At 36.7% G+C, this 24,697-nt stretch overlaps 3 protein-coding genes and 1 long non-coding RNA gene across 8 annotated transcripts; 1 reads left to right on the forward strand and 3 right to left on the reverse strand.

Annotated features, from left to right (window-relative positions):
- The first annotated feature begins 376 nt into the window (after nt 1-376).
- On the forward strand, nt 377-4,832 carry LOC112188286 (probable protein arginine N-methyltransferase 3). The gene is made up of 7 exons (XM_024327386.2): nt 377-721; nt 921-1,478; nt 1,628-1,725; nt 2,540-2,618; nt 2,707-2,964; nt 3,087-3,254; nt 4,038-4,832. The coding sequence occupies exons 1-7, from the start codon at nt 437-439 to the stop codon at nt 4,494-4,496; spliced, it is 1,905 nt and encodes a 634-aa protein (XP_024183154.1). The 5' UTR covers nt 377-436; the 3' UTR covers nt 4,497-4,832.
- A 495-nt stretch (nt 4,833-5,327) lies between these two features.
- On the reverse strand, nt 5,328-6,027 carry LOC112201988. The gene is made up of 2 exons (XM_040511807.1): nt 5,680-6,027; nt 5,328-5,583 (listed from the first exon to the last, which is right to left on the reverse strand). Exons 1-2 carry the CDS (start codon nt 5,908-5,910, stop codon nt 5,407-5,409), a joined length of 408 nt encoding a protein of 135 aa, XP_040367741.1. The 5' UTR covers nt 5,911-6,027; the 3' UTR covers nt 5,328-5,406.
- Nucleotides 6,028-6,462: 435 nt separating this feature from the next.
- Nucleotides 6,463-20,253, reverse strand: LOC112188265 (probable disease resistance protein At5g66900). 5 transcript variants are annotated; one of them, XM_040511795.1, is made up of 12 exons: nt 19,895-20,253; nt 19,590-19,726; nt 16,811-16,934; nt 16,026-16,670; nt 12,479-12,885; nt 11,719-12,071; nt 11,255-11,559; nt 10,021-11,091; nt 9,371-9,771; nt 8,522-8,871; nt 8,148-8,374; nt 6,463-7,618 (listed from the first exon to the last, which is right to left on the reverse strand). In XM_040511795.1, the coding sequence occupies exons 4-12, from the start codon at nt 16,660-16,662 to the stop codon at nt 6,804-6,806; spliced, it is 4,566 nt and encodes a 1,521-aa protein (XP_040367729.1). In that variant the 5' UTR covers nt 16,663-16,670; nt 16,811-16,934; nt 19,590-19,726; nt 19,895-20,253; the 3' UTR covers nt 6,463-6,803. The 5 variants fall into 5 exon arrangements, with proteins under 5 accessions (XP_040367729.1, XP_040367731.1, XP_040367727.1 ...); XM_040511797.1 differs by having other exon boundaries at nt 19,871-20,253; XM_040511793.1 differs by having other exon boundaries at nt 19,823-20,253.
- Nucleotides 20,254-22,995: 2,742 nt separating this feature from the next.
- LOC112188296 lies at nt 22,996-24,435 on the reverse strand. The gene is made up of 4 exons (XR_002931382.2): nt 24,230-24,435; nt 23,926-23,991; nt 23,396-23,493; nt 22,996-23,301 (listed from the first exon to the last, which is right to left on the reverse strand). It is a non-coding gene; the product is annotated as an uncharacterized LOC112188296 (long non-coding RNA).
- Nucleotides 24,436-24,697: the final 262 nt, after the last annotated feature.

The following is a 24,697-nucleotide window of genomic DNA, read 5'->3' on the forward strand; positions in this document are numbered from 1 at the left end:
GTCAAAGCAACTGACGGAGAGGGAATCAAGGAATCAGTGATTACCATCAATCAGCACAATTATAGATCAATCAGCATTCAATGTATTTAATGTAATTAATGTTTCCGTTGTAACTCTATCCCTATATAAAGGGACTACGAAATGAAATGAGTAGACCATTCCAATCTCAATTTTACTTTAACAAAATCTCAATAGCTTGAGACAAAGATAGTAGCTCGGCAACCAAACAATTGGCCAAAGGTAACTGTTATTTATTGTAGCTCGGTAACTACATAATTGGTCAAAGGTAAAAAAGTAAAATAAAATAAAATGCAAGTATTTACCGTCTGGATTTTTAAATAAAAACTCGTAGGGTTTGTGAAGGGTTTAAGCCGTTTCTAACTTTCTATCTCTCACCTCTCTCTCTCTCTCTCTCTCTCTCTCTCTCAAATCAGTCATGGCGAACCGTACGGAATACGACCCGACCTTGACAGACGACGAAGACGAAGTTGAGGAGCTCCAAGACTGGGACGATTGGAACGCCGAAGAAGAAGAAGAAGAAGAGAGCTCCGACTTGGACTCAGACTTTCTCTGCTTCTTCTGCCACTCCAGGTTCAGTTCCTGCGACGAACTGTTCGACCACTGCAGCGCCACTCACCATTTCGATTTTCCCGCCATTCGGAAAGCCCTGGGCTTAAGCTTCTACAGCTCCTTCAAGCTTATTAACTACCTTCGCTCTCAGGTCAGTCACTCCTTCATTATTTAATTCTTTTTATGAGGTTATGCTCCCTTTCAGCATGTATTTTTTTGTTTTGTTTTTCAGATGCAAGATAGTATAGTGTTCTGTATTGGGAATTTGGATGTGAATTTGCATAGCAGTGTGTTTCTGTTGCAAGATAATTTTGAGAGTTTATTATGTGCTGATTCACATTTGTAACCAGGTTGCGGAAAACAGATGTTGGAGTTGCGGGCTAAGCTGTCAGTCCAACAAAGATTTACAAAATCATTTACATGAAACAGTCAATTTGAAAGACATTAAACCTATGTGGAATAGCGATGAGTATCTCAAGCCTTTTTTGCAAGATGATTCAGTCTTGTTTAGTTTCGGTGAAGATGAAGAAGGCGACGATGACTATGCTGTAGCGGTTGACAAGGACGAACTTATGAGTGATTTGCGGCATTTTGAAGAGATTTGCATTGATCATCAGATTCATGTGGAAAAGATTGCTGGTGAGTCTGACAACTCTTGTGAGAGTGGGAGAAGGGATGTTGATTCACCATCGAATGGCTACTTGAACACAGCTAGCTCATCTGGAAAGGTGACTGCCAACGGTGTGAATTCAGGAGAGCATGTTGGGTCAGCTGATAGAATGACAAAAGGGAAGAGTATAAAAGCATATATTCCAAATCATGGTTCAAAGGATATGAAGAATATCAATGACGATTACTTTGCCTCTTACAGCTCATATGGCATTCACAGAGAAATGCTCAGTGATAAGGTATATAAAAAACACTTAATATTAGGTTCTTGCAGAATTGAAAATGCAGTTACATTACTTTATTCATCACAGAAGAAAGTCTGAACTGAAAATGGCTGACTTTGTTTGTATTTAAGAATTATTTAGACCTCTTTGCTGTGGTTATGCAGGTAAGAATGGATGCTTATGGACAAGCTATTTTAAAGAATCCCTCTCTCTTGAAGAGTGCGATAGTGATGGATGTAGGTTGTGGCACAGGCATACTTAGGTAAGACCACCTATCAGTAATTTTTGTGATTCTTTAATTTATTATGGGCTGATCAGTGCCAATCCACCCCTTCCTTACTCTCAACATCGATGGTATATTGAAAACACACTCTGCTTTTCACTATCTGTATCATTGTAACATTTGTAGTAGATTTAATATCCTAAATTACCATGATTGTTGAACATGGAATGTTTACTTTGCGACTAGTGTGCTAATTTGTGCACACATTGTGTTGAAATCATGTGAATAAAACATGATTGGTTAAAGTACCATGGTAGTAATGATAGCATGAAAAAGGAATTTGGGTTGGAAGGTACCTATTGATCCATGGGCAATCAAGGCCTTTTCCCGTACTTGGAAGACAAATCATTGCATTGCAAGATGCTTAATGTTTATGTGCTGAGGGAATCCATGGGGGTTGCCGAGCCCTGTCTTGAGTTGGCTCTTGCAGCTGACAGTTAACCAATTTAGAAGAATAGTATTCTAAGCATACTTTTGAATTCTATGTGGCAATATGTATGAATACTTTTGTTCAATTTTAATCATATCACATTGATGGGCATGTGATTATCTGGGCTGCTAACGTGCTACTGCTACTATATTTTATCTATGAGTTCACTTTAATGTGAGTGAGACATTTAAATGTTTGCATTGTTAGCTGGTCCACAAATATTTAACCCCCCCCCCAAAAAAAAAAAAGTTGTCCAGAAGCAGAACACAATACAAAATCTACAGATATTAATTTCGTGCAATTTTGAAAACGATCTGTTACTAAGCAACATCTAATTTTATCTCTCTTTTTTTTTTCTAATAGTCTCTTTGCAGCGCAAGCAGGGGCATCAAGGGTAATTGCAGTTGAAGCAAGTAAAAAGATGGCTTCAGTGGCAACTCGGGTAAACTATCTCATTATTCTTCTTAAATCTGTTCCTTCATATCCTAAGAATTTGTTGCAAGTTACTTCATTGGTTTTGTTAATTGCAGATAGCAAAAGATAATGGTCTTTTGTGGAAGAGTCCAGTTGGCAGTACTACCGATGGCACTGGGGTAATAGAAGTGGTTCAAGGTATGGTTGAGGAGCTTGATAAATCCATGGTGATTCAACCTCATAGTGTTGATGTATTACTGAGTGAATGGATGGGGTATTGCCTACTTTACGAGGCAATGCTCAGTTCAGTGCTCTTTGCACGGGATAAGTGGTTGAAGCCTGGAGGCGCCATCCTCCCTGACACAGCAACCATTGTGAGTCCTCTCACCTCTAGATTCTACAGTTCTTTACACGCTTCTCCAAATGATGTCCTCATGGTCCTTTTTGTTTTTTTTTTTCTTTTCCCTTCTAATTTGTTATTTCCTTTTCTTCTTAGTTTGTTGCTGGATTTGGAAAAGGTGCTACGAGTCTTCCATTTTGGGAAAATGTGTATGGTTTCAACATGTCTTGTGTTGGGAAGGAGCTCGTTGATGGTGCTGCTAAAGTCCCTATAGTTGATGTCGTGGAAGATCATGGTTTGGTGACCAGTGCTGCTATTCTCCAGGTTGGTGTTGTGCTATTATCTAATTGTGAAATTTGTACATCATGTCTCAAATTTGCTATTGGTTTAATACCTCGAGTATGTGATGGATCAGCCATTTTTTGTATGTCTGTGATAATCAGTTTCTTTTTGTGCTTATCTTTCTTTCCTGTTTATCATTCAGCTTGTGTATCCCCATGCCTTTGCATGGCTGGTGGCATCTTTTGCTAAGGGAAGCTTATGTTCCAATGCCAATGACTAAGCTACCAATATTGGAAAGAGAATCTCACCTTCCATATCTAAAGGCCACATTTATAGAACTGATAAACTACTAGTTGCAATTCCAATTTTCAAGTTGAAGCTTTACTCATTTAGGTTCACATCATTTACAATTCTAAGTTCTTGACTCAGTTGGTTTGCATAATTAAATTGTATTAAAGTTGCAGAATGTCTTTGATAAATTAAAAGATCAAGCAATAAATTATTTAAAGTAGAGACCCTAATATGGCAGCGGCTAGCTCCCAAGCCTTGATAATAGACATATCAAACTTACAGCATGAGAGTAAGGCTCAGCATATCAAAGGTAAATGAAAGCCGTGTCAAGATTTACCTGTAACCTATCCAAGATATTTGATGTTAGAAGCATCTTTGAAGGATCTTATGAACTTTGTATTTTAACCTCCATACTTCTTGTATCTGTGTCCAATTGAAATTCCTTGTAAGCTGAAGTGGTGCGGAGAGCTAGACAATATATGTACCTCCGACTCTGATCAGGTAGACAATGATTTCCTCTTTTTTGCTGTGCAGACCTTTGACTTGGTTACTATGAAGCCAGATGAAGTCGATTTTACTGCAAGTGTTGTGTTGGAACCAAACTGTGATGGTGCAACAAGTGGCTCAAATGACTTGAAATCTGAAACTACTTGGTGTTACGGAATTGTCTTGTGGTTTGAGACTGGTTTTACCAGCAGGTTCTGCAAGGAAAAGCCAGCTGTTTTGTCCACGTCCCCATATACTCCTCAGACACACTGGATGCAAACAATTTTGACATTCCAGGAACCAATTGCTGTGACATCAGGAAAATCTTGGGTGGACAGATCAGCAGCAGTTGGCACTGAAGTATGTCCTGCTGCGAGTATTCAGTTGCGTATAAGTATTGCCCGTGCTTCTCAACATCGTAACATTGACATTTCCCTAGAAACTACTGGAATTGATCCTCATGGTCGAAAACACAGCTGGCCTTTGCAACTCTTTAATCTATCTTAGTCTAATGATAAAGATCCAGAATCCTGGTGGTCGGTGCTTCTTAGCATTTGAATATCCCTCTATATACTGCTGGAGCTTTGATCTTTATGGTCGGAAACACAGCTGACCTGTGCAACTTTATAATCTACATTAGTTGCTCAAAATCCAAGCTCACGCTCTGGAAATCTTCCCTTTTTGGCTGCTGGTGTGGATTGGGTTTGCCTCTGTAGTTCCATTTTGATTTTTCACCTGTTGATTTTCAATTGTATGTTGCCGTTTGCCTATTTTGTTCAAAACTGGAGTTGATATATGACAAACTTTTTGGAAGCAGCTCCTACAGCCGGAAATTTATCACCAGGAGAGAAAACCTCTTTCTCCATTTATTACCAGCTCAGTTTAGCTTTTTTTATTGTCGATTAGTTCAGTTTAGTTTTTTTACTGTCAAGTATGTACTTTTCTGTTTCTCAATTTGTCAGTCTGATATTAGCTTAGTTACGACGCGTATGAACCATACTGACTGGAAAATAAAAGATATGAGAACTAGTAACGACAATGTTACATAGACAAGACCAAGACCAATTATTCGCGTGACATCTAAAGCCCCTGACATTTGAACCACCAGATTACGTGAAATTGAATTGGAGGACTATCATCACGGAGCAAAGGAACACAAAATTTCCGTATCACTTGGAACACATACTATAGTAATTTGTCATATAATATGCGAATAAATATCAGTACGTGTTTTTGTTTATTAAATGTATTTACGTACTTTGTATTTTAAAAATACGACTCGTTATTTTTTTTGTATTTTTGAAGTCAAAAATATTATACAAGTACTATTATGCTATTTATGTTTTATCCATATTTTACCCATATTATTTTTTATTTTTTATCTTTGAAATGAAGAAAATTTCATTAAAAGGAGAGACTAGATCTGCTGGTTACAATCATGTTGAAGTAAGTCACTAATACAACTAGGAGCTTGAGTGAACCAAGCTTCTTTCTGAGTGGATTCAAAGCCGATATTTGCTAGTCTGTGAGCAACCTGGTTGCAAGTTCTAGGAGCGAGAATGATCTGGACACCTTGTAGACCTCTTAGGTCCTCCTGAATGTCAGCAATGATATTACCAAAATCAGAGAAACTCGAGCCGGAATGGGCAATCTGTTGAACTGCAGCAAGACAATTAGATTCGATGGAAACCTGTGACATTTGCATCTGTTGTGCCAGATCAAGACCCTCCCTAATGGCTAATAGCTCCACATGTTTGGCAGAACTAACCTGTTGAATGAAGTGAGCAAAAGCAGCAATGAACTGACCTTGAGAGCCACGTACAACACCACTAAGTTCTCCCTTTGTCAATGTTGGCAAGGAAGCACCATCGGAATTGATTTTGATTCGATTATTTTCTTTTGGCTGCCATATTATCTTCATTTGCTGCTTTACCCATATTATTGAACACAAATAATACAAATGAATATATAAGAACTAAAAAACTAATAAAAAAATGTAATCTGTACCACACACCTCTCACATGTAGATAAGATATTTATCTGCGGTCACACTAGATACACATTTACACTTTTACCTCCAATCTTCCATATATTTTATAGGGCAAATATCACAAATGTGTTGAGAATATATACATTCCACATAGGAAAAATGGGACCTTGCCTATGGATTTATAAGGGTTTGAGCCACTCCATCCATTGCTAATTGGTTTTGGAGGTGAACCCCAGGTTACTTTATCATGGTATCAGAGCCAGGTTACCCACGTGTGCATGCCTAACGGCCACACGGGCTCCACGTCACCCAAAAGTTGTCCACGTGTATGGCTTGAAAATTCGCCACACGTGCGGGGGCGTGTTGAGAATATATACATCCCACATGGGAAAAATGGGACCTTGTCTATGGGTTTATAAGGGTTTGGGCCACTCCATCCATTGCCAATTGGTTTTGGATGTGAACCCCAGATTACTTTATCAATGATCATCAAACTTTGTCATGTTCGACACTTTGATTACTGACATTTCTTCATATTCACGCTCAATAGGTAAGCGCTTACAAAAGAATATTCTCTGACGATAAAGCATTCCCTGAAAATTCACAAGATTCCAAGGTTATTTGTTTATAACATTACAAAAAAAAAAAAAAAAGACAATCACCAAACTCAAAAACGTACAAAGCAAAATTACAACATAAGAAAAAAAAAGTTACACATCGAGCTTATACATTTTTTTTTTGGTAAGGACATCGATCGTACACTCGAATGCAAGGCAAAATAGACACAACCTCATCAACCTGAAGAACATGAGCCCCGATCCGACTTAGAACTCCACTGGACCCACCTTCCTTAGGTTTTCCATAAAGTCCAAATAGCGTCCCCATAACTTTTTTTTCTCTTCATCGCATATCACTTCCCGTAACTTACGAAGATTTATAACTGATGAAGGAAGCTTTTCCAGTCCAGAGCATTTTCTCATGTCAAGCTTTTCTAAACTGCTCAGTGCTCCGATGTTCTGAGGCAACTTCTTCATGCTGACGCAATCAGCTATGTCAAGGAAGTTCAGCTCTGGGAGGCTGTGAAGCGATTCTGGAAGCTGTTGCAACTCCGTACAGCGTCTTAGCCTCAGCAATTCTAATTTGACCAACTTTCCAATTGCTTCTGGTATGGTAACCAGATTATAACACTCGGTAACACTGAGTTTCTTTAGAGAAACAAGATCACAGAGTTCGGCAGGCAATTTCACTAAATCGTTGCAATTGTCGATGTTTAATTCCACTAGCTTCGGAAATGCATGTGGAATTTGGATGGAAGAGCTGCTGAAAGCTTTATCAATATCGTCGCACCAGGACAAAGTTATCTTCTCAAGACTCTTCAGTTGAGTGAGGTTCTTGGTTATGGAAGGAGTTAAAATAGTCTCTAATCTGATTCTCTTCAGATTTGGTAACAAACCCAGTAGTTGAAAATTACTCAACTCAGCAGAATCACGACCATACTTTGTGACTATTAGAACCTTTAATCTGGATGTTCTCTCCAGAAATTGAGGTAACGCATAGTTACGACTCGACTTAATATTCAGAAGGAGCACCTCAATTTCTGGTAATTGTACAGTATTCCATTTCGTTGAGAACACACCATCTGCAAATAACGTTTTATATGATGAGATCCTGATGCAAGTAATTTTATATGTAGTTCTTGGAAGTTGTCTGTTTACTTTAATGTCTTTATTAAATGTTGTTTAGGGAGTCTAAGGGGGTAGTTATCTGATAGCAGTCTTAGCATTTAATGTAATCTGGGAATTAGGAGTCTTTAATGTTCTTTGTGGGCTCTAGACAGGTGCATGGAATGTCTAGAAAGGTCTAGGGAATGTCTGGTAGTATTTTAAATAGGGGTTTAGCCCAGGCCTGTAAAAAGTCAGTTCTGAAGTATTATTCAAAGTATTCCCATATTGAAATATTTCAAGGCTTTTCCCAGGTTTCCCTTAGAAATCTAGGCTCCAACGGTGTTTGGAGTAATCTCACCTAGCTCTAAGTGTTCACTTCCACACTTAGTTGCTGTGTTTGTGTTTTCATTTACATCAGATCCAGTGAGGGAGAAATTGAATGTGAAAAATGCTATTCAAGACTTGGTGTGTGTGAAAGAGCATGAGAGAGAGAGAGGGAACTACCAGAAGAGATAGATAATAGGCGAGTCTTGATGGGCTGAAGAGTTGAATTTGGTTCTTCTTCTTTTTCTTGGCCAATGGGTAGATTGCTAGATGTGTCTGTAATATTCAGTCTTTGTCTCTGTTCAATTGGTTCTAGTCTCGCTTCGAAGATCGCCAGTTGTCTAAGCACGTCATGCTGGATGACAAAGTGTTCAGTGTAGTAGCCATCCCGTTGTATCCTCTCCTTTCTGAATATGACCAAACCAAGTTGTTTAGCAGAGATTTCTTGAGCACCAATATTACGTCAGATATTATGCATGAATATGAAGCAAAATGTAGCTACAGTACTCAAGAGAGATATTATCAAACAAGAGTAAACTAGAACACCATCATACCCTGTGACTTGAAGATCAACCAGACTCCGGCTCCTCAGCTTGTAGAGGTTCTCAATGCAAGTATCCTCAATTAGCTCAGGATAGAGCTCTGACCACATATCAATAAGGGCAGCAGCAGAGATTTTTTCGTCTTCAGGGAATGAACCAAGGTCCATGAAACATTGCCTGGTGATTTTATCCAGAGGATCTAAGCTTCTTTGGAGGCAGATGAGCACTTCAGTCTCAGAATCCAAAACAGAAGCTCCAGACATTTTCATTACAAATTTTTGCCAATTCTCCATAGGCTGTTTGCAAATTGATGTTGCAAATACTTTAATGATAAGTGGATAGCCCTTGCATATCTTCCAAATCTGCAATTCATAAATTGTCCCAAATAATCAATTAAGAACTGTTTGAAGTGTTGGGACCCAAATATTTGAGTTTGTATAATTGCATTGGAGATGACTCATGAAGATGAGAAAGCGGTCAAATAATTTTCAGCGTCCCTTGCCCCATTAATTTTGATTTATAGGTCAAGAAAGAAATGATGTATATATCCATAATTTGCATCACTAAAGTATATATGGATGCTTATTTGTGTAAATGAGCTAACCAAATTTCATTTCTTCATGTAAGTTATAAAGATATTAGTTCTCATCATCTAAGGAACAAGTTTATAAGACTCTTGAGAGACAAGCAAATCTGAGTCGCATGTATAAAATTTAAATGTTGAAGTCATGACAACTTAAAACTCTGTATTTACACTTAGTTGTCAGATTTACTTATCATTTATAATCTCTTAAAAACTGTCTATTAGGTGAGCAACTCTATAAATAAGCATATAAATTTTGCATTAGACACTAAGAGTACCTTTTCTTGAACTTCTTCTAAAAGAGAAATCTTCTCTCCCAAGTGGGCTAAATCACGAAAAAGTACCATTGTATGTTCACGATTCAAAGGCTCTAAAGGATATGTTTCACCAAAATTTTCAAATTGAGATCTTGATGTCACCAGAAACTTGTAATTTGGCATTTTGAAATTGTTAAATAGATCAAGAAGTTTGGGAGACCAAACATCATCCAGTACCAACAGCAAAGGGTCTTCTCCCGCTTCCTCTAGAAGGTCTTCCAGCAATTGAACTGCAACTTTATAGTCGCGAATCTTCTTCGGTACTGCTTGTTCTTGCTTTTGTCGATATAATTCTCGGACAATAGCTTCCAAACTGGGCTTACTTGAAGCAACAACAAAGAACATATTCTTCTTGAATATACCTATCCAAATACAATAAAAATAGCAAAGCCGTCAATGGAAAGTCAATAGAATCCTACTACAGTGTCCAGCAGAGAATTTCAGACACAAACTCTATAAATACAAAGGACACATACAAAATGGTGAAGTAATACATATCAATGTCTCGATCTCAGTTGTGGTTTCAACATATGCAAGGGACTAAAAATTGAGTGAAGCAAGTTTCTTGGGAAAACATATCCTAGATAATTACTTAATTAGTATATACGTACCTTTGACGTCCTGATCTTCAAAAAACTTTCTCGCCAACGTAGTTTTCCCCAGTCCTCCATTAGCAATAAGCACGAGCCTTGACTTACCTTCCTTAAGAAAAAATTTCTTCAAATCCTTTAAAGGCAAATCCAACCCAACAGGAACTGGTGGACCTTCAAGAACTGGTGGGCGTTCAGGAACAGCCTGGCGTTCAGGAATAGTTGGGCGTTCAGGAACAGCTGGACGTACAGGTACCGTGGGATTTTGGAGCCAATCTAGGGTAAATTTTTCTTTCATGATCACCACCCTTACGTTGGGGAGTCTGGGTAGGAAGGGTTCCCACAACCCTCGTACGTCCTCATCACATATCACTTTCTCTAGTTGCTTAAGATCCCAAACTGATAGTGGTAGCTCTTGCAATCTAGAGCACTGTCTCATGTTGATCTTTCTTAAACTGCTTAGTTCGCCAATGTCTTCAGACAACTCCACAATGCTGACACAGTTAGCTATGTCAAGAACATTTAGCTTCTTCAGGTGTTTGATAGATCTTGGAAGTATTTCCAAGTTTGTACAAGCCCTTAGCCTCAAAACTTCTAAGTTAATCAGCCCTCCAATCTCATAAGGCAAGACGGATAGCTTATGACAGTTTGTGATACTGAGCTTTTTCAGCCAAATCAGATTGCAGAGCTCGTCAGGCAATTCCAACAAATCCTTGCTGTAGTCAATATTCATTTCCTCTAAATATGGAAATGCATCTGAAATTTGGAAGGAACAATTGCTGAAAGCTTGACCAATGCTACACATGAATAAAGAGATCTTCTTTAGACTCTTCAACTGTATGGGATGCTTGGTTATGGAAGGAATTGAAACGTTCTCTAGTCTGATTCTCTTCAGATTTGGTAAAGAATCCAGTAGGTGAAAATTACTCAATTCAGCAGGCAAGGAACCATGATTTCTGACTATTAGAACCTTCAGGTTCTCCATTTTCTCCACAAATTCGGGCAAAGCATAGTTCTCTCTGTTGAAATTCAAAACTAGAACCTCAACCTCAGCTAGTTCAATGTTATGCCAAATTGTTGAGAACATCCCATCTGCAAACATCATCATATGATGTCAGTATAAGGACAAAATGAATAGGACAGTATTATTCAAATTTCAAGTCTATGCATGTATGTGTGCCCGATCGAGTATGAGGCGCATGTGCGCGCAACTGTGTAGGCATGTATATGTATTTGCTTAGTGAGATGGAACAACCAGAAGAGATAGATACTAGGCGAGGCTTGATAGGTCGATGCTTCTGTTCTGTCAAGGACTTGGGCAGATTGTCTCTGCTGCTTCCAATAAACAGTCTTTTTCTATTTGGGTCTAGTTTTGTTTGGTAGATAGCCAGCTCTCTAAGAAGATCATGTTGGGTCACAAAATGTTCACTGTAGTAGCCATCATCCAGTCTTTTTCTATTTGGGTCTAGTTTTGTTTGGTAGATAGCCAGCTCTCTAAGAAGATCATGTTGGGTCACAAAATGTTCACTGTAGTAGCCATCATCCTCCGCATTCTCGTTCCTGGTTATGATCAAAACTAAATTAATCACCCATTCACTCATAAGACATCTCTTCAACAAACAGGATCCACTAGCAACGTGTACAATTAGCATCTACATATTAATATAGGAAAAAATTTGAGTCAGAATAATCATATGAGAAATAAAGATGGCCGCATACCTACTGACTACAAGATCAGCCAGGCTTCGAGTGGCAAGCTTTTGCAGAATCTCCAAGGCCAAAAAATCTTTATCTAGCTCTTCATATAACTCTGCCCACATATCAATGAGGGCAGCAACTGGGATTTTTTGGTCTTCAGGAAATGAACCAAGGTCTACAAAACATTCCTTGATGAGAGCTTCGTTTTCATCCAAAGCATCCAAGCTACGGTGAAGCACAAGAAGCACTTCAATTTCAGAATCACCTTGAGACAACTGCTCTGCACTTTTAAGCCAGAACTCAAACGATTTTCCACGAAGTGATCTTCCAACCACTTTAATGGCAAGTGGATGTCCCTTACAGTGCTTTACTATCTGCAGTTGAGTTGTCCTAAATGTGGTCAATCATTTGAGTTGCAGACCAAACGTTTAATTTTGGGTAAAACAACTCAATTTCATGAAGAACTAGTGGATGTCCCTTACAGTGCTTTACTATCTGCAGTTGAGTTGTCCTAAATGTGGTCAATCATATGAGTTGCAGACCAAACGTTTAAATTTTGGGTAAAACAACTCAATTTCATGAAGAACTAGTTAAAACTTACTGTCCACTATTGTTTTCATGAGTAAGGTAAAGCATAAATGTAAGAGTATTTGGAGGTCGATATGGTGATGTCACTTGTGTATGTGGATGCTTTGTGTAAGAGTGAAATATAATTTTTTCTATGTTCCCCTTTAAGTGAGGCATAATTAAGAATATATAGTGTTCCAGACTAAGAAACCACCTTTGCAGCAAGACTGTTCCATCGAACATTGGAGCTTTCATCTCCCAGGGAGGCTGAATGGCGAAAAAGATTCATTGCATCTTCCTCATCCAATAAATAATTTAGACGATGTAGAGAACCATATCCTGGAAAATGTGATCTTGATGTCACCAAAATCTTAAAATTTGGCACCTTCACTTCATCAAACTTTTCAAGAAGAGATCTTGATTCCGGCCAAACGTCATCCAGGACCAACAGCATAGGTGTCTGTCCTTCCTCCAGAAATTTATGCAGCCACTTGAGGGCAGTTGCTTCGTCTTGGAAAGTAGGTACTTCGGTAGCATTGCGTTGCTGTAGTCGTTGTACAATGAGGTTGAAGTTCAACATCTTTGAAACAGTGAAAAAGAAGATATTGTCCTTGAATATATCTATCAAAATGGAATAAAGGTGTCATTGAGAGGATCAATTAAAACTGTTGAGCAAATTAGATTTTTTTTTAAATTTATTATTATTATTTTATAACAGAATAGAAATAAGATTGTTCATTTGTTTTTGAATTCAAATTAAAGTTCTCCAAGTGAAGAGAATAAAGAAAGAGTTTTTCTATTGTAACCTCCAAATTTACTCACTTGACCTCCTATGCTTTTTACACCTCCTATCAAATTTTCAAGTATTAAATTTACTCATTAAACCTCACTATAGTTCCTTAAATAACCTCACTCATATAATTTGCAAACAAATTATTATTTAAAAAAAAAAACACTTAGTCTTTCAATAATTTAATTACTCTATAAATCTTTATTACATGTTCATTCCTTAATCAGACAATATAAATCTCTTATCCAATAAAAAACAAAACAAACACAAGGTATTGAGTTTTAAAAATTAATTTCTAATCAACAAGAAAATAACATGAACTATTCTGTGGTTTTTTTAAAAAAAAAAAAAACTTTTTTTTCTTCTCTTTTAGCTGTGTAAAAAAAAAGACAAAGATTAATAATTTTTTCTTAATTTTCTCTATTTTCTGTACCTCATGATTAATTATTTAAATATTTTTTTAATTTTTTTTCTAATTGCTCCATCTTTTTATTTTTATTATTATTAATTTTTTTTTTTTACAAATATAATGGATAGACTTAGATTTAGGTCATAATAGAATTTATTTTCTTCTCCTTCACCAATATGCATGATTTTATGTCACATGATCTTAATCATAGTTTTAATTCTTATTAAATATGTATTAATGCTTTAATGAGTATGTAGTAAAATTGAAAAATGAAAATAGATAAGGAAAATAATAAAGAATGCAATCTAATATTATTGAATTGGAAAATCTAGAGAAAATAAAAAATATATATTTTTCAGATATAATTATTGTCCATAATAGTCTTTTTTTTTATCAGATAAACAACTCAAATGCTACAACTAGTCTTCTGTGAGTCGAACTCACAACCTCCCACATACGAAGGGGAAATTATGTCACTAGACCAAATGGTACTGGGCTCTATAATAGTTATTTTATAGCAGGTTATATATATAATTTAATAATTCATAATAGAGTGAGGTCAATTGAGCAGATTTGGATGTATCAATAAAGAAAAGAAAGGAAAAAATATTATGCAAGTAAGTTGAATGGTATACATAATTATATATGTCATATAAACATATTGTGGAATTTTCTTTTGGACTTGCCACATTTTCATTTTCACTAAAACAGAAAAAAGAAAAAAAGAAATCTGATCTACTATGCATGCAAATGAAAAGACATACACAATCATAATACTGTGAATTGAGGTCACATTAGATATGAGTAAATTGATCGAATCTATTTTTTTTTTTTAGAGTTACTACTCGGACTTCAAAATTTTCTCTTAAGACCTATTATACAAATTTACTCATTAGATATTTCTTAAATTATAGCCTGCTTATTCTTATAGTTTACATATATAAAAAGAGAAACTTTGAAATACATAAAAACTTGAGGTGAATTTACTCACGAGTCACGAGTAACTTCATTTATTAATTTTTCTTTAATAATAATTTTTTTTTTTTTTTGAGCCTGTCCTCCATTTTTGTTGAACCTCCATGACTTTTGATTTCTGATGCAAAACTATTAATTACCAGTAAATCCAGTTCAAGGTCTTCCTAATGCAAAATTCTTAAGGTGATTTCGTTTTCACACATGCAAGCTTTTTTATGAAGGTAGTGTTTTTTCTTTATGTGCCCAGAGCGTAAATCAAAATGCATATTTATTCAATTACATTCACGTGAATAAATACTTAGTATAGTTTTTCTTGGGTTGATTGCATCCTGCATTGGTCAATGACTCGGTGTTCTATTTATAGAGAATGCTGAAATTGAGTATTCTGACTAAAATTTGAAAAGTGATAGTCGCATTAATTATAGGGTTAAATACTGGTTACTACCTTATTGTTTGGGTCCAAAATCAATTCAGTCCCTGGACTTCTTATTTCATCAAAAACATCCTTGTACTTTTACTTTTGATCTAATAGGTCTAATTCATTAGTCTTCTGTTAATTGAGTCCGTTAACTTGTTGACATGGCTCATGTGGGGCCCATATTTTATGACACGACGATGAGGTGGCATGCCTAGTCAGCTTAAGAGTTTACATGGAGGTTGTGTGACTAGTATGTAAGAGGTTGTGGATTCAAGTTATGGTTAGATTATTTGTTGAAAAACAATTGAATTGATAGATTTCTAATAGTGGGAGTACTCCTAAGCTGACTATGCACGCCACCTCAACACCACATCTTAAAACATAAGCCCCACATGAGCCACGTCAGCGAGTTAACAGGCTCACTTAACCGAAGACTAACGGATTTGACCTATTAGATCAAAATTGAAAATGCCAGGGTGTTTTTGATTAAATTAGAAGTTCAGAAACTGAATTGATTTTTGACCTAAACAACAAGGTAGTAATCAGTATTTAGCCCTTAATTATATATGAAAATAGGTTTATGTCATTTATAAATTAGGAGTGTAGAGATATAATTTTTTGCCTATGATTTGTTGTCTATAATAGTAATTTTTATATTATGATAAATAGATACTTTGAAAATTCAAAAATAAGAGAGGTCAAATGAGAATTTCTTTTTTTCTTTTTTTGATGGATTTGATCCTGATTGCAGTCCTAGCATATGCATAGTAATTGGGCTCCAACAAAAATAAGACATTATGTCTTGTGTTATAGCATATACAAAGATTAAGAAATGAACAAGCAAATTTCTTAAGAAACTAAACATATTCTAATATTTAAGTTGTATTAAGTTTCTCAATAATCCTATGTATAACTAATAAAATAGTAATCAGTAAACAGATAAAAAAGTTTGAGAGATATTTGAATCCAAAAAAGAGATAATATTAGTTTAGGAAACAACTGATTACAAAATTAATAGCTTGGCCATGAATTTATATATAGGAACTCTCTAGTGTAGTTAGTGTTGAATTCAGCACTCACAGAAAAAGCTTCAACTTCAGAAATAATATATTTAACAACCAATGCAACACTTTACGATATTTAAAAAAAAACTAAAACAGATATAGTACCTTTGACTTGCTCATCTTGACAAAACATAGTTGCCAATGTGGTTTTTCCACATCCTCCTGGAGCAGTGAGCACAAGCATTGACACTTTATCATTCTTAAGAAGCTTCTTCTTTAATTCTCTGAGAGGCAGATCAAATCCAACTGTCAACGCAGGAAGCTCAGGTACTTCAAAGTCTGTTTGGTGCTTTACCTCTATATTTCTGAGCTCATCCAAGGAGTCCTTCATAATATTCATCTCGTCTTTCATTGCAACCAAGTACTTCTCCTTCACATCCCTTGCTTGTTGCACTGACAGAATAGATAGCAGATTCTGAAGAAAGTTCTTTAATTCAAGAAGTTCTTTGCTGTATCTATACTTTTTGTAGATTTGCAACCGATTAGGATTTGAGCACTTGTGAATAAGCTCGATGCCCTTCTCCATTTGTGTTTTGAAGTCTTTAAGCTCATTCTCTCGACGATTTAACTCTCTACCATACTTACCTACCTCCTCCACCAGTGGTTCCAAATGGTTCATTATCGAATACAGCTCCACAAGCAGGGGTTTAAACATCGTACTCTTGACCATCGCTTCTTTAATGACTTCATACAGCACAATAAATGGTACTCCTATAGCACCCCCTGCCACAAGGTCCGCCATTCTTGCTTCTTTACAACAAAATTAGCCAACACAAAACCCAGAAGACTTAGTACTTGTTAATTTCAATCGATTAAACTTTTAGATCGACAGCATAGCTTACAAAATACTCAAATAATATATATAAAATTTAGCAATAGACTCTCATTACCTCTGTATTGGTGATCAGAATAGACAAGACGCCCAAACTAGCTATATATATAGCTTTTGAGATGAACAAGCGGTTATCTACACTGCTTATAGACAACCAGATATGGGTTGTCTGTGACTTTTGGCTGATTACGGAAATTAGGAAAACAGGGTCACAAAATTAGATCCCCAGAACAACGAACAAGAAGAGACTTAAAAGCAAGCAATACATGACTGAAAACTAAAGTTTCTCTATCATGCAAGAATATGTATAATTCGGAGAGAAAAGAGCTATACCTGCCTTTTATATTAGCGATCCAGTCTTAATCTTTAAAAGCCAATTAAGTCTGCCACTACCTAACTAAACCAAACAGTAGGTAAATAGCTTCTAATGAGTATTTTTAAAATGAGCACTTCATGATGACTTTTTAATCAACGATTGTGAGACTCAATTTTCGATTACATTATGACAAATCAACTTATAGATGTCTATGTATGCATTAGTAAATCACTTTTAAAAAATTTCTTCCAAATTGCTACCTGTTAACATACCAAACTAGATCAAATTAATGGAAGAATCAAAATTTTCAAACCAGCATGAGCCTTTTCATGTCCATAAATAATAAATCACCACAATTATGATGGCTTAATAATTTTTAATTTGGTTGAAAAATTTTATAAATGATCTACTGATTAATATCTAAATATATAACAGTTTATTTACGAAAATGTAATAAAAAAGTGAGTTTCACAACTGTCAAATAGAAAACCTTTATAAAGTTCTCATTGTAGTGGTCTTCATTAAAAGCTATCCCGGTAAACATAAGTCTTCATAAGATATTGTTTGATTCGTGGATTTGAGAGCTTGGGAAAGGAAAATCTTTTCTTGGTAAGCACAAGGAGCTTGGGATCTTGATTTGCTAGTGGGTGTTTTGGACGCGGGATTGTACGAGTGAAAATGAGCACATAAAGACAACCTATGAGTAGATGTGCACTAGCAATTATGCCCGCGCGATGCTGCAGGTATATTATTCATGCATTATAAGACAACGGTTACAAATATTGATGCATTATATAGGTAAAGGGTTCTTTTATACAGCCCAAAATCTGGCATCTTGACCAGATTATTAGGGAATTTTATACTTCAGTCCTCTCCAAGTCAATTGCTAAATTCACAATTATCCTCTAGATCCAATTCCTGGGTTCATCATCTGACTGCTTTTGTCCTAAACGTCTTAGGAAGTATGAGTTGCGGCAAGATCAGTTTGGAGGATCTTCCAAGTGATTGCTCCTCAATATAAGAAAGTCAAATTATGGATCACTTCTTCTACTGTAAGTGACTGTGAATACAAAAGTCATAATTAATATGTTATCTATGGCAAAAGCGGGTTGAAACTTCTGGCAAACAGAGTTTGCAAATATTGATAAAAGTACATGAACATGTCTAAACATTGATATCAGCCTCCAAATAAGAGTATCCGTCACCCTTGCCAATTTCAGAAGAGGGAGGGAGGGAGGGAGGGAGGGGAGAGCAGGAGGAGGAGGGGAAGGGGGTCTAATGAATGTTAAGAAAGGGTACGATCTCAACAGGGGCATAACTGAATAAGGAAGATGAAGTGAGGTGAGAAAAAGGAATATCCCTGTATAGGAAACAATGCATGGTGCATCATTACCCCTTCCATAGTAAAGTAGGGGCAAAAATATCGCGCAATCTCTCCTTAAATCAATAAAGTCCACCAAAGAGTGTGTTGGCAGAAGTATATATATCCATGAAAGACAATGTCAAGAGACATTAGGAGATGGAATTGTTCCAACATAATACGGGTCACGGATTGGTATTAAAGAAGAGAACTTGAAAACCCAAAAATAGGCAGATGCTGAACCAGCACTCTAGGACTTGGATCACCTACAACGAAGATGCTTAAACCATGTATTACTTTTTTTATTCTATTTAAATCCATAAGCGAGCATTTTGCTTTACCAATTCTGGCTTTTCTATTCCTCCTTATAATTTCAGCATGCATGCACTTTCTTTCATTGAGAAAAGTAAATAATTGTAGGGTAGTTACAAAACATTCAAATTGACTGCATTCAAGACCATGCCTAATATATAACCTATAAGATAATCTGCTTTCACAGGATGACTTTACTCAATTGTATTAGTACCCTTGGTTTAATTAGTTGGTAGAAAATCTGTAATTTGATGGCCAACCATAAAGATTTGAGCATAATTTGATGTAATACACGATCCAGCTTCAACCAAAATGAAAGTATAGACTTCCCCTTATACCTTTTTATAGTAGGATGTACCATTAACAGAAACAGACATAGTAATAATCATAAAAAATGAGAGAAGAAAATCAAAGAAAGATAGGAGATTGGAAGAAGAGAGACTTGGTCTTCCCATACTTGATGCAGGGGTCACTCTTAGAATCAAAATCTTTATTTTTATTCTATTTGGACCTGGGACGACAATCTCATTGAATCATAACCGTATTTTCATATGATTTCCATTTCTGAATGTACATAGAACATGTTGGATGTTGTATTTATTTTGAAAAACAACTAAGTAAACGGATCAAATCTATACAAACTGATCCCAAAGTCCTAAACCCAAAACAATTTGAAACAGCTAAACATAAAATCTATCAAATCTATCAGTTTCTATAGTATTTGAAATAGCTATACTCTTTGTTTCAATGCAATTAGGAACATAATCACAAATTCAGAAACAGAAATTAAAAAAAGAACTAACTAATCTATCAGAAATTAAAAAGCAAATCGGCTCAGAAACAACTAACCTCGTGCTGAGATGAGGAGGTGAGAATCCCCTTTTCTGAGTATGAGCTCTCACTCTCTCTCTCTCTCTCTCTTCTCTCTATCCCTCTGCATGTGGATCGTTCTTGATAAGTGATCGAATTGAAATGGATCAAAATACCTGAAAACATAACCAAAGAGAGCGCAGCTTAGCGGAAGTTGAAACGAATCGAATCGAAATAGGTCTTCTCTCCCTATCGTTCTTTCCCTCTCTCACCTTCTCTGTACTTCTACGGAACAAAGACGCAAAGCCTCTGAATATCACCTGAAAATTAGGGGTGAGAATTACCGGATTCAATTGGATTCACGCGGCGACGACAACGGATCTCTCTCTCTCTCTCTCTCTCTCTCGATCCTTCTTGATAACTGATGAAGAGGGTTGCACGACTGTAGGAGGAGGAGGAGGGAGAAGTGACAATGCGGGACGAACAGTGTAACAGTGCAACGCAGCTTGAATGTTACAAGTTAAGGATGAGATGAATTTTGAACCGCAGGATCAAAAGAGGATTGTAATGAATGGTCTACAATTGATCTGCATACTATATGCATCTGCATGACAGCCGAATCCCCAGCGGGATAGAACCACAGAAAGCACATTATCATCCATCATATCATCTCTACAGTTCTGTTAACCATACACGTACAGCACGCTTCATTTATCGAAGTTGGTCAAAGCCATCTGGAAGGAGGAAATTAGGGACCCATTTTTGCAAGTCACAGTACTTTAGTCAATAATGGTCACTTGCATGATTGAAAAATATTTCGCCGAAAGTGATGGGAAATATTCCTTTCAGCTTTTTGGCTTTTTAACTTCCTTTTAGCTTTTTAAATCTGAAAGTGATGGGAAATATTCCTTTCTGCTTTTTGCTTTTTAACTTCCTTTTAGCTTTTTGCTTTTTAACTCTGAAAGTGATGGGAAATTTTCCTTTCGGCTTCTTGCTTTTTAACTTGGTGACTTGCATGATTGAAACTTGAAAGATATTTCGCCGAAAGTGATGGGAAATTTTCCTTTCTGCTTTTTGCTTTTTACCGCTGTATACTTTCCTGAAAAATATGTAAACAGTATGGTTTCTTATTAATCTAGTTTGATTCTGATGAAGGATCAAAGTTTGTTCAGAGTAGATGAAGAAAGTTTCTGAGGGAAGGTCAAAATATAAGCGACCTGAAAACACATTCAACTTGTTTGGGAGTTGGAAATGATACCAATATTCAACTTAATTGAAAATCTAGTTTAGACTTTAGAATGTGTTCTAAACACTTGGGTTTAAGGGAGGTTCCGTTTGTAATGAAGGTCTTAACAAAATGTTTTGTAGCTGCAATGTTTCAAAGTCTGAGTCAATGGTAAGAGGTCCGAGACCAAGTTACAGATTAAAGCTGACACATGAAAGCTGTACTATGCATCATAGCCAAGCCAGTGAAGTGGACCAAACTTCCATTATCTTGATTAGTGTCATAGTGTGTAAGGTGCCTTGCTAAGTTTGATGAGTCACTTCATACGACATGCTTTGTTTTAATAACAAATTACATATAAGTTATTGACAAAAGATGACTTAACAAATACATCATCTAAAGATTGAATTAAACATATAAGGACTAAATCTTACAAATAAGGACATTTTGCTCTCCACTTGCCACATGTCATGAGTTAATTTACCTTTTTACCCTTAACTACTTCTTTTGACTTCTAATCCATTTATAAGGTTAAATATTACAAATAGGGACAATCTGCTCTCCACTTGCCACATGTCATGAATTAATTTATTTTTTTACTATTAACTACTTTTTTTGACTTTTTTATTTTATTTTTTACTTCTAATTCCTTTTATGTTACTTTTTTTTTATTTTTTAGAATAATCACTTTATATTACTTTTTTTTTTTATGTTATTTTTTTTCGTAACTTAGCTTTATCGATATTTTAAACTCTCCAAAATATCTTCAAAACTAGTTTTAGATACGAATATTTACCACATATATCAAAACTTCCATCAAATTTTCTAAATTTTAATTTAAGCAAAATATCCATTGAAATTTCCACAATTTTGAAGTACCAAAATTTTCTAAACTTCGTCTCACTAGTACATTTCCCAACACAAATCCCCTCTTCCGGTAATGCACTCGTCATCGCGTAATCCTGCTACTGCACTTGTACTCGTGTTCTGCTACTGCACTCGTCATCGCCTAATCCTGCTACTGCACTTGTCATCACCTAATCCTGCTACTGCACTCATACTCGTCCAGTTCTGCTACTGCACTCGTCAAATCCTGCTACTGCACTTGTCATTGCCTAATCTTGCTACTGCACTCGCTGCACTTGTACTCGTGTTCTGCTACTGCACTCGTCATCGCCTAATCCTGCTACTGCACTCGTCAAATCCTGCTACTGCACTTGTCATCACCTAATCCTGCTACTGTACTCATACTCGTCCAGTTCTGCTACTGCACTCGTCCAATCCTGCTACTGCACTTGTCATTGCTTAATCTTGCTACTGCACTCGCTGCACTTGTACTCGTGTTCTGCTACTACACTCGTCATCGCCTAATCCTGCTACTGCACTCGTCAAATCCTGCTACTGCACTTGTCATCACCTAATCCTGCTACTGCACTCATACTCGTCCAGTTCTGCTACTGCACTCGTCAAATCCTGCTACTGCACTTGTCATTGCCTAATCTTGCTACTGCACTCGCTACACTTGTACTCGTGTTCTGCTACTGCACTCGTCATCGCCTAATCCTGCTACTACACTCGTCAAATCCTGCTACTGCACTTGTCATCACCTAATCCTACTACTGCACTCATACTCGTCCAGTTCTGCTACTGCACTTGTATTCGTGTTCCGCTACTGCACTTGTACTCGTGTTCTGCTACTGCACTCGTCATCGCCTATTCCTGCTACTGCACTCGTCATCGCCTAATCCTGCTACTGCACTCGTCAAATCCTGCTACTACACTCATACTCGTCCAGTTGTGCTACTACACTTATACTCGTGTCGTCCAGTTCTACTGCTGCACTTGTACTCATGTAATTTCACAAGAAAATAAGTCTTGGGCACATCTCATTGACAATATATTATTATTACTTTGAAACAATTGCCCCATTCAATTTATAATTACTTATCATTTATCACTATTCTTTTTAATAATGTATCAACCTAAAGTATTGCACTCATCATCGCCTAATCCTACTACTGCACTCGTCATCGCCTAATCCTACTACTGCACTCATACTCGTCCAGTTTTGCTATTGCACTCGTCATCATCTAATCCTGCTACTATCATCGTCTAATCCTGCTACTGCATTCATACTCGTCTAGTTCTGCTACTGCACTCGTCCAATCCTGCTACTGCACTCATACTCATCCAGTTCTGCTACTGCACTAATCCAATCCTGCTACTGCACTCATACTCTTTCTTTTACACGTTGCTAAGAGAGAGAATCTCAGATCTCTTCGTCAAACTTCTTTTTCTTCTTTGTTGCTAAATATGTTCTTGGTTCAGTAGCAGCTTCATTTTCACTAGTAGTAGCAGTAGCAGTAGCAAGAGCATGAGTAGGAGTAGTAGCAATAGCAGTAGCAAGAGCAATTAGATCTATCAATCCATGAATGAAATTAAAGCCTCTGGTTGAATCTCGGGTTACTAAAATTTCTTTTTGTATCACCAACTTGTTCACATACCGTCAAAACAGCCACCAAAATCCTGCAACTCAAGAAGAAAAAAAGATTAAAAGATACATTAATTAGGAACCATCAAAGACTATTTCAGACAAAAGTAGCAGTTCATATAACTATACCAATACTGACACCAAAAGTGAAGTTGTTCATTCTCTGGCTTGTTCTTTTCAACAGTTCTATAGCACTTATAGGCTGGATAAGCATAGCAAGGATCATCCTGCAAATGTTTCAATATAGGGCATTAAATATCTGAAGATAGTCACATGTACGTTTCAAGCAATTAAATAGGGAGGGTCATTTGATGACATACACAAGTCCTCTGGTAAGAAATCATCTACTACTTCATGTTGTAGTTTGTTAACTATAACAGATTCCTATCCACTACTTCATGCTTTTGTCTCTTAGTTAATTAAGTTTGCTATTAACTCAAGCCTTATATTTTAAGTGAGGTTAACCTTAGTTGAGAAGGCCTATAAAGAGAGTTTTATTCCTATTCAAAAGATGTCCCCTACTTCAAATATGCAGCTCCTTAAAGTAATGGTTCACTAAGTTCATGTTCTGACTATACAGATGTTCCTGCATCACAAGGTCTTGTGAACTCAATCAAAGCATCTTAACAACAAAATACACCAAAAATTGTATACATTACCTCAAGAACTGCCTTCAACATCCACAAAAACGCCAGCAGTAGCACCCCACTAACAGACAACCCCACCTGCATCAACAATTTAGCTATAAAAATCCACTCAAAAACTCATAGTTAATTGTTGTTATAGAATCCACTCAAAACTCAATAGTATACGGTAGTGTTCTTAGACCATTAAGTTTAATTAAGCTAATTTGATCTGAAATATTAGCCTATAATCCAGAAAGCCTTGGAATTTGATCAAATAAAATGCCCAAATTGAAATGAGACTCATAATTCAAACAGAGCAGTAAATAAAGAATATTACTTGAATATATCAAACCAGTCACTAGCAAAGCTAAGGCGAGCATCCCTCAATTGATTCATGTCAGTATAAACGCGGTCAGTCTCGCCATCCTCTGCAGCCGGCGGCGGTTTGATGAAGTAGCCCTTGGTCTTCAACCGGTCGACGAAGGTCACCCACTCCAGTCATGGGTGGTGCACAGGGGATTCGGTGCTACTGGCAGTGACGATATCGACGGAAGAAACTGCGGCGGCAGATGAGCAGTGGCGGGAGAAGAAGAGAGACTGTGAGGCAGCGAAGGGTTTGAGAGAGGAAGGAGGAGTTTGAGGGCGTGGATAATGGCGTGTTTTGGGGTGTTGGTATTGGGTCAATGGCATACGTGTAAATATCTCATCAAAGTGAGTATTTTGGTCATTTTCATTAAAATTAGAAGTCAGGCTTTCATTATTTGACTTTTGGGCCTGGGTTCATGTCCTTATTTGTATAAATCTT

The sequence above is a fragment of the Rosa chinensis genome, chromosome 1, assembly GCF_002994745.2.
Source record: "Rosa chinensis cultivar Old Blush chromosome 1, RchiOBHm-V2, whole genome shotgun sequence".
In the NCBI taxonomy this organism is placed as follows: Eukaryota; Viridiplantae; Streptophyta; class Magnoliopsida; order Rosales; family Rosaceae; genus Rosa; species Rosa chinensis.

Coding starts and splice junctions, on each gene's coding strand:
- LOC112201988 (XM_040511807.1), bottom strand. CDS start 5,910: ATGAAGATAATATGGCAGCCAAAAGAAAATAATCGAATCAAAATCAAT. Junction 5,584..5,679: donor AACAGATGCAAATGTCACAG/GTTTCCATCGAA, acceptor GCTGACATTCAG/GAGGACCTAAGAGGTCTACA.
- LOC112188286 (XM_024327386.2), top strand. CDS start 437: ATGGCGAACCGTACGGAATACGACCCGACCTTGACAGACGACGAAGAC. Junction 1,479..1,627: donor GAGAAATGCTCAGTGATAAG/GTATATAAAAAA, acceptor GTGGTTATGCAG/GTAAGAATGGATGCTTATGG. Junction 2,965..3,086: donor TCCCTGACACAGCAACCATT/GTGAGTCCTCTC, acceptor TTTTCTTCTTAG/TTTGTTGCTGGATTTGGAAA.
- LOC112188265 (XM_040511795.1), bottom strand. CDS start 16,662: ATGGCGGACCTTGTGGCAGGGGGTGCTATAGGAGTACCATTTATTGTG. Junction 12,886..16,025: donor TCAAGATGAGCAAGTCAAAG/GTACTATATCTG, acceptor CCATTTTGATAG/ATATATTCAAGGACAATATC. Junction 11,560..11,718: donor GCTGATCTTGTAGTCAGTAG/GTATGCGGCCAT, acceptor GATCATAACCAG/GAACGAGAATGCGGAGGATG.